Source organism: Crocodylus porosus, unplaced genomic scaffold (genome assembly GCF_001723895.1).
Source record: "Crocodylus porosus isolate Cpor-Errol unplaced genomic scaffold, CroPor_comp1, whole genome shotgun sequence".
Lineage (NCBI taxonomy): Eukaryota > Metazoa > Chordata > Crocodylia > Crocodylidae > Crocodylus > Crocodylus porosus.
Genome location: NW_017728931.1, coordinates 51794565 through 51803675, shown reverse-complemented (window position 1 = coordinate 51803675; position 9111 = coordinate 51794565). Strand labels below are relative to the sequence as shown.

General features: G+C 47.2%; 1 protein-coding gene across 2 annotated transcripts in view; it reads left to right on the top strand.

Annotated features, from left to right (window-relative positions):
- TMEM184B (transmembrane protein 184B) overlaps nt 1–8909 on the top strand; it is a 23705-nt gene extending 14796 nt beyond the window's left edge. Inside the window, exons 5-9 of one of the 2 annotated variants that reach the window (XM_019544916.1) lie at nt 1626–1717; nt 2064–2233; nt 2967–3161; nt 4095–4118; nt 5291–8909. In XM_019544916.1, coding sequence (XP_019400461.1) covers nt 1626–1717; nt 2064–2233; nt 2967–3161; nt 4095–4118; nt 5291–5532 — 723 coding nt within the window. In that variant the 3' untranslated portion in view covers nt 5533–8909. The remainder of the gene's footprint in view (nt 1–1625; nt 1718–2063; nt 2234–2966; nt 3162–4094; nt 4119–5290) is intronic. The other variant, XM_019544917.1, reaches the window with a different exon arrangement.
- The last annotated feature ends 202 nt before the right edge of the window (nt 8910–9111 follow it).

The following is a 9111-nucleotide window of genomic DNA, read 5'->3' as shown; positions in this document are numbered from 1 at the left end:
GCCCACCCCTGTAACCTGTCTAGGTCTGATTGTAGCCTATTCCTCCTGCCTAGCATGCCCACATCCCCCGCCACATCTTACTGTCATCAGCAAATTTGAACAGGGTGCTATTTACCCCCGCATCCAAGTCACTGACAAAGATGTTGAACAGTGTGGGCCTGAGGACCGAGCCCTGCAGAACGCCACTGCCGGCTGGAGAGTTGTCTTCCCTGGGATGGCATTGCTCAGAGGTTCTTTCCCCTGAATTGTGTCTGGTGACCCTTCTGTCTGGGTCATGTGCCACTGGTGCACTTCCCATATTTCTTAACGCTTTGCTTCTCAGGAAATGCCTAAAAATAAAAGTTTGTGGCTTGAGTTGCAGGGAAATGGTTAAACAGTCCCTGAATGGGAAGGAGAGGAAGCTCAGAGGCGTTGTTTACCAATTTGCTTGACCTTTTTCTGTTTGCATCTTTGCAGTGACTCACCAACTGGCTTGTGTTGGGGGTTTTTAATCTCCTTGTGAAGTCTTATGACCACCAGCAAATTGCATCTTATCAGAAACAGTATTCCTCTTTATCTTGGCTTCCTTTCCCTCCATGTAGCCCTTCTTAAGTGACCACAGGTCAGTGTCAAGTAGAACCTTTCTGCTTAAGGGAAACTCCAGTGGCATGTCTAGGGTCTTTACCTTCTCCCACTGCTGAACTGGAACTTCACCTCCTTCTCCTTTGTCTCTGGAAACAAATCATTCTTAGAGATGTCACTCTTGGTGTGGAGGTGCTAAGGAGCATTGCTCTATATCTACTGCCAGAGCAGACAGAACTGATATCAAATCCCTTGGTGCCTTGATGATGATTCTCCCTCCAGACTGAGTGTAATGTTCATGTAGGTGAAAGCAGAATTGATCTAACCTGTTTAGGCATTTTGACAGTTCTAGTGACAAATGATGTTGCCATCAGATGTTTCTATTTGCTGACATCCTCTCTAAATTGCACAGCTGTTCCCACATTTGTTTCTTCTAAGGGGATTGACCACATGCTAGCAAATGACATGAGTCCTGTTCCCATCCCACCTTTCCCCAAGATGCTGCTCAATATTTTTGTTTTGTTTGTAATTTAAAGTCATGTGTTCAGATTGAGTCATAGTGTTAAGGGTCTTCTGTGCAGCTCATAGATGTGTGTTTTATCTGATCAAGTGTTTTGTGGTGTTTTCTATTGGATTCACCCATAGAGTGTTTGACTGCAAATAAAGGCCAGGATTTAAAACACAGAGTGGGTCACTTTATCTCTGTTACAACCCAGCCTGTGAGCTAACTTTGTAAGTGAGCAACCTCTTGCAACAACCCAGACGTCACAGGCTTCATTGCTCTGATGGGCAGCGAAGTGTGTACATATGCACTCTCTGACTCTTTCGCCTTATGCTCTGAGCTCTGCAAGTCCCAAGAGCAGATGATTAATGAATGGCAGGAGCTGTGTTGTGGTTAGGCCTGGAATACCCCTCCCCTCCCAGCTAAACTGCCCTGAGGGCAACTGAAATGGGCAGTATTGGTTGTTTATGGATTTAAGCCAACGTGTGTATTATGCATGTCGTGTACCATGTGGATGCTTTCACATACACTCCCTCTCACCTCCTCCCTCTCATTCCCCTAGGCCACTCTGCAGTTCTGTGTGGTGAAGCCCCTCATGGCAATCAGCACTGTCATCCTCCAGGTCTTTGGCAAGTACCGGGATGGTGACTTTGAGTAAGCAAACTAGATCATTATGAGATGTCTCTCTTGCACGTGCCTGATGTTCTGTGCTTCTGTGAAGGAAAGAGTCTGGCTTCACTAGGGTCTATTTAATTATTTAAGGCCATGGGACAGGGTGAGAGGGCATACATGGGGAGAAAGGGCTTTTGGGATCAGAGAGGGTGTATGAAAAGGGAGGGAAGCAGGGAAGGATGGATGGAGTGGAAAGGAGCTCCAGGAGAGCAGAGCTAGTTGGTGGGTGGACAGGTAGGGATATAGGAGGGGAGAGGAACCTTGTCCCGGGTAAAGTACTAAAGGAGATGTCTGAGCTTCTGAGAGTTCATATTTGCTTTTGCTTTAGTGTCACCAGTGGCTACCTCTATGTGACCATCATCTACAACATCTCAGTCAGCCTGGCACTATATGCCCTCTTTCTCTTCTACTTTGCCACACGCGAGTTGCTCAGCCCCTACAGCCCAGTCCTCAAGTTCTTCATGGTCAAGTCTGTCATCTTTCTGTCCTTTTGGCAAGGTGAGGTGCTTTCCCCTTTCCCTGGATAAGAGGTTGAGTAACCACTAGATCTCCTTTTTGGGGGGTCTTGTATCATTATCTTGTTTCTCTGTTGGTTCTGGGGCTCATCAACTTAGAACACTTTGTACAGCCACCAAACTCCTATAGGTCCAGGGTTAGCACATATATACATAAGGAAATACTGTTTCAGAACAGGCTAATGGTTTACTTAGTTCTTTATCTTGATTCAGCATTGGGCACAGTATCCAGAGAAAGCTTGAAAAGTCATAATTCACCTACCCCCAACATGGAAAGAAATTCCTTCCTGGCTCCAGCTGGTCACCAACTCATACTCTGAAACAGGCAGATTTATTTTTCCTTTTAATATAATCTAGCTAGTGAGCATTTCTTAAGAAATGTCTAATCCCTTTTCACCCTTTCTGAATTTAGGAATATTCTACAGCAGCAAGTTCCACAGTTCATTTATGAGTAATGTTTAGGAGAAAGGTCCACATTGAAATGCTGCTGGTGCTTACATTTGTTGTTTTATAAATTCCCAACACGTCTCTTGCTCTTGTGCTACCAAGACAGGGTGAGGGGGAGCATCTTGCTGGCTTCCTTGGCACAAGTCCCTAAGTTAAGTGAGTTTCCTGCCAGTGCGCTGGCACAGACAGCTGGCCTCCGCTGCTCTGTAGGGCAGTATGAGGTCAGCCTTTAATTTTCTTTGTTTGCTTGGCCTTGTCACCTCGCTCAGGCATGCTGCTGGCTATTCTGGAGAAGTGCGGCGCCATCCCCAAGATCCACTCAGCCAACGTGTCTGTGGGTGAGGGCACTGTAGCTGCCGGTTACCAGGACTTCATCATCTGTGTGGAGATGTTCTTTGCAGCCCTTGCTCTGCGCCATGCCTTCACTTACAAGGTCTATGCAGACAAACGCCTTGATGCACAAGGTAAAGTAGACCGTGGCCCAGCAGGGTGCGTGTTTGCTTGGCAGCGAGAGGGGTGGGCATCAGTATTCCTAACATGTTCTTTCCTCAGTGATGTTTACACAGACCTAATGTGCGAAGGCCCCACAGAACAGAATCTTGTCTCATTTCTAGTGTTCCCTTTTCAGTTTCCCAGTTCTCAACCCATGACAGCTCATTGCAGACTTCACAGCTGTGAGACCAGCCTCCTACTGGAGGACAGTGTATTGTCTTCCTTCCTGTGTAACTGCAGGGAAACTCCGCCAGGTCAGGTTGTGTAACTGGTACAAGAGACAGGCCTGAGCCAGCTCCTGTTTAACACTCAGGGATGACAGTGCAGGGCTTTGTCAGTGCACTGGGTGTGAGGGAGGGGGATCTTCAAGTAGTGGCACTGTGAAGGCAGAGAAGGCCAGAGAACCAGCCTCTGGCCAGAGGAGAAGGAATCGGCAGAGAGTTGTGAGAGCTGGCTTAGATGGAGCATGTTGCCTTGTGTTCAGCCTGTGTATTTCCCTTTTTTTTCCAGATAATGGGATGAGGTTTCTTGCCTGCTAGGGTTGGGGGTTTGTGTCACATGCAGACAGTAGGCTCAGGTGTTCTTGAAGGTCACAAAGCAACTACTCCATCCCAGCCAGCCTCACAGCTCTAGAGGGGCCAAGACGTTTCAACATGAGGAGAGGTGTTGGGGTGGAAATCAATTAATGGATTCCTGCCCTCTTCCATGATACGCTGTTGCTGTAGAGGCTGCAGGGGTTAAATGGATGGATAAATTGTTAACCAGCCCTGGGGGATGTTGTGGTGGGGCTGAGAATAACTTGCTTGCTCAGCCTATTATTTCCCGTCTTTCTATCTCTCTCTCCCTTTTTTCCCCTCCCTCTCTCTCTTTCTCTCCCTTGCTTTGGCCACTGGTTTCTGGTGCAGCTGTTCCATCATACGGGCCGTACGGTAGGTGTAGAGCTGTCTGTGTGATCATTCCATCTGCTCCAAACTGGAATGTCCTTCAGTTTTGTTTCCCATCCTTCCCCTCGCCAATATCCTGCCCCTTCCCTACAGAGAGCTACCAGGCAGATTCTCACTGTCCTTCTTTGTGTGTAAACAGCTGCCCGTCCTTAGTGCAGATGCCTGAGGACCCCTGTATTGTAGGTTGCGGTGGCTTGAGCAAATCTTCATTGGTGGGCAGTGGCATGATGTCATGGGATGCCTCTGGCAGGCCTGGCTAGCAGGCTGAGACTTTGGCCTGTAGTACTGATGCACTTAAGTTTTAGGGCTAGCTAAAACTGCAGAGCATGGTAACTGGAGCCAGAGAGCTGAAAGCAGTCAACCCTTATATGTGAGACAGTGTCCCCCTGCCATTGCCAAATGCTAGCAGCCTTTCCAGGCAGTTCAAGGAGCTTGTCCTTTGGAGGTGGGAGAGAATCTGGAAACTCCTGCTGGGAGTGGTCCCCTGGCAGCTGGGAGGATGGGTTTAGTAAAGTTCTAGGATGGGAAGCAGGCACCCTCCCCTTGTGCCTGTGTTCTGTATCCTGCAATTTCCCCACATCCCCCTGATCTGCCTGTGCTTCCCTCTGCCTTGTGTGTGAGGCACATGCCTCTGTCTTATCTGGAATGCTTCCTTTTGCCTCTGCCTCCTAGACTTGTGTCTCCAGCCCTCTTGCCCCCCGTCTCCTCTGAGTTCCCTTCAGAACTGAGGCCCTCAGTCTTGCAGACAATTGCCTTTCAAATGAATGCAAAACTGTAAGCCACCCTGCATTCCTGGATCCTTCCTTTTGCTCACCAGTAGAATGAGGATGCAGGGAAGAGTAGTCAGCAGTTTGTGTTCATATCCCATTTTCACTATATGTCTCCAGTCTGCTGCTGAGGTGAAATTGCTCAGATAGTTGTGACTAGTCCTTTTCCAGTGGGTGGGAGCCTCCTCTCTCAGAAACCCCACTCCATTTTTATGTCACTTCTTTTGAAACTTACTTATGGGAGCCTATGCCGGGAGGTTCTGGAGTGTCTAGGGTCGGAGGGGGTGGTCACTGCATGAACATTCGCTTTTCCCTTCTCCCCTTCCTCCTTGCACCCAGTTCTGTAAGACTTTGGTGTTTCTCATTGGTCTTTTCCATTTTGCCCTTCAGGTCGCTGTGCCCCAATGAAGAGCATCTCCAGCAGCCTCAAGGAGACCATGAACCCTCATGACATTGTCCAGGACGCCATTCACAACTTCTCCCCTGCCTACCAGCAGTACACCCAGCAGTCGACACTGGAGCATGGACCACCATGGCGCAATGGTGGCCAAGTCATCTCACGCTCCCACAGTGTCTCGGGTGGCCGTGACAATGAGAAGACACTGCTGCTGAGCTCTGACGATGAGTTCTAATAGGGACCACCATCCCCAGTTGCCCCCTGAGGCTGATGAGGGATGATGGCCCAGTCCGGTCTGGAATCTTTCTTTTTATTTATTGAACAAACAACACTAGTCATATCACTTCCTGGATGGTGCTCAATGCAGAAGCAAGCACTTCCCATTAGCTTTTTGTGGGTCTAAACTTCACGAGCAGGGGGAACGGGTGGCTGGGACTTCATTGTCACAAACCATTTTTCTAAAGCAAAAATCAACCGGAGCAGGTTTTGTTTCACAAATGACTGATTCAAACCAACAGACATGTATAGCAATGGGGAGCAAAGCCCTAGGAAAGAGTGGACCATGTTTTCCATTTTTCTTTTTTTTCCCTTTTATGTGTGGGGGTGCAGGAAGCGAGGTCATATCCTCCCACGCCCACTAAGCGCTATGGAACACAGAAATAGCCAAAAAAGTTTTCTTACCAACTGGGCAGCTAAATTACTTACGCTCCTTTCTCCATAGCAGTTGACATGAATGTAGCTGCTAGTTCCTTTTTCTTTTCTTTATCAGTACTGCTGTGCTAACCTCTCTGAACCCTTTGGGAAAGGCAGTCAAGAGACACCTGTAAGAATTCCTGAGAACCAGACCAAACCCTTGGTCTCTCTGGTACCATGTTCTCTGTCTGCCCGAGGCCATTGCCAGATGCTTCAGAAGGAAGCACCTGTCCATCACCCCCTTGTGCACTGATTTATACAGTTTGATACTTGTGGGGAGGTGTGGGGGAGCGGGAGATTTTCCTTCTGGCTCCAGCTGATGATCAGGTAAAGGCCTGCAGGATGGGCAGATACGAAGCATATTTTCTCTCTGTGGGCAAGGGGTTTTTATGGTTACCAGCTCCTTAGGATTCCCATGTCTCCTACACTGTAGAGGCAGAATTCCTCCATAGTATGTCCAGCTCCTGCTACTAATGAGACATAGGACTAGCCATGACCAATAATTAAAGTACAATAGTTATGGTTAGAAGTGTTTAAATATGATTGGTAGGTCACTGGTTCTTTGTTTCCTACTCCTCTTCCTCTTCTCTCAGTTGGGGGAGATGGGGTATCGGAACACTTCAGCCCTAGATGTTTTAGTACAAACACGTGTGCACCGTCTGATTCAGTTCCAGCACATGCACCATTTTCTCTTCCCCATTTCTTATAGAAATCCCTCTTTCAGGCTTGCCATCCATTGATTTGCTTTGGAAACTGAAGGAGCATTGCTATAAGGAGGGGATTTCCTGACAGGAACGTTCTGCTCCCTGCTTGCCCTCCTTTCTGTTGTTTGGGACCCAGCTGGACCAGTCTGAAATGTTTACATGTTCTGGCCAATTTGTTTTACTCCTTTGTGATTCCTCCATGATCTTCCAGAGTAGAGTTGCCATAATATGTGATATAGCCCCCACAGCGACTGACACAATAGAGACTGGAGCCAAAACCCATTGAAGTCTATGAGAGTTTTTCCCTTTGGTTTCAGTGGAATTTGAATCTGATGTTCAGCAGAATGAAGACAAAAAGGACCCCCCAGAAGAGCTGAAAATCTTGCCAGGCACCAAAAAATGCCTCTTAATGGTTTAAAGTTGGGATGTGGGGGGAACAAAGTGCCATAGATTGGTTGGACTTCTGCTACTGTTGTGACTATTTGTGCTCATATTAAAACTGCCCACAAAAAAGGAACCAAAACAGGGAGGTGAATGTGAAGCTGCTGCTTTCCTCCAGGCTGTGGGCCTCTCCTCATTCCTTTCTACCACTGCCACTGCATTTGAAGCAGCCATTATGGTTTCGGGCCCCTTGGCTAGTTGTGGTTAGCAAGCACATGCTGTCAGTGCACCCAGCCCCTCTGTTGGGGAGGCTTGAGGGGAAAAGCTGGGGCCTGACTGTTGCATGTGGCTTACCTTTCTCTTCTGTGCCTTAATTTTCACATAGATACGTATGATCCTAACAGCAGCAGCTATGCCCCTATAATTGACCTCAATCCAAAGTCCAGTTTGACTGGCGGCGAATGGATACGGGCCAAGAGGGGGGCAGGCTTATTGAGAACAGAGGGTGTTTCTCTTGGAGATATCAGTGCTGATGTGGTTTGCCTTCCATATTATACTTTTGAGAATAAGCTGGAGGGAAGGTAAATAGGTTTCTGGAACACAGCAGTCCAGGGGTCTGGGAGTGGTGTGGGGAACTCCCTGGGGGGCAGAAGGTCTAAAAGCAAATGTCTTTGGCTACCAGGACTGTCTGCCCTGCAGTCCCAGGCAACAGGTTATGATTTTCTTTTTTTTTAAATCAGTTACTACATAACTGAAACAAAAAACAATAAGCAGACCTTTCACAGGCTTGGTGCAAAATTACCTTTCCCCACCTCCAAGCCATTTGAAAAACAGAGATGAAGTTCAAATGGGTCTCCCTTCCAGTGACCTTCACTTTTGATCCACAAGCACCCCATGGTGCTCAGATTATTTATTTTATATTCACTCTTTTTTTTGGAAGCAGACGCGGCGGCAGTATAGACTCACCTCTGTTAAATTGGGGGTGTCCATCCCCTGTACTTCCAGCTGCAGCACTCCCCCACAACACCTTTCCTCCTGTTTAATTTATTTGTGGCAAGCCTCCCTAATGTTCCTCCATTGTGTTGGAGGGATGGGCTGAAGTTTGGAGTCCCTGGGGTTTCCCCGTTGACCCTAAGATATCTCAGCTCTGGGGAAGGATTTTTTTGTTTTAATTATTATTATTTTAAAATGTATGCTGCATATACTGTGCATAGGATCTGGATATTCTTGAAGCTTCCTGTATGTAGGCATTTAAAGCATAACCCTTTTGCACTAGTTACCTTCAAAGGAACCTGGTAGAAAGTAGAGTCCTACCTACCGCAGCCAGCTGCCATATACCCTTTTTTAGCGCCATATGAAAACATCTCTGCTAAGCTTTCTGCTGTCTCTCAAGATGGGCAAGTGCCAGAACAATGACTGGTGCAGTAGCCACTTTGGCTATTAAAAGTGCACATATGATAAAACTCAGAGCTTGAGATTTTGGCCTCTGGGCCCTTTGATCATGCATATCCAACTCACAGTAGCCCAGGGCTGTAAACAAAAGTCAGTCCCACTAATAGACCCTTGGTAGTTCTCTTCCCCTCTCCTTTATATCATGTAACATACCTGTGGAATTTGTTTATTATTTTTCCATGTAGAGTAGTTCTTTGTATATAAATGACTGAAAAAATGTATGATAAATAAGACAGAGTCACCTAGTTTTGTACCTATCGTGTATAACTGATGTGAGCTCAGCGACAAGCCGCTCTCTCTATTTTGGTCTTTGTGACGTTATACTCTGCAGAAACAAGCAAATACAATGACAAATAAAAATATATAGATAATATAGATTGTACTTCAACTGCCTCTGTGTGGTGGTATCTGGAATTTTATCTCCTTTCCCCCTTTTGTTCCTTGCGTTATGCTCATCTTTGTTCTTGACTCTCCCCAGGGGCCAAAGCCATGCAGTAAGTCTTATTTCGTGAGGGTTGTCTGTACTGTCTCTTGGTCTCTCTAGAGACCGCTGCCCACCAAGCAACCAGCCCTGTCCACTCACT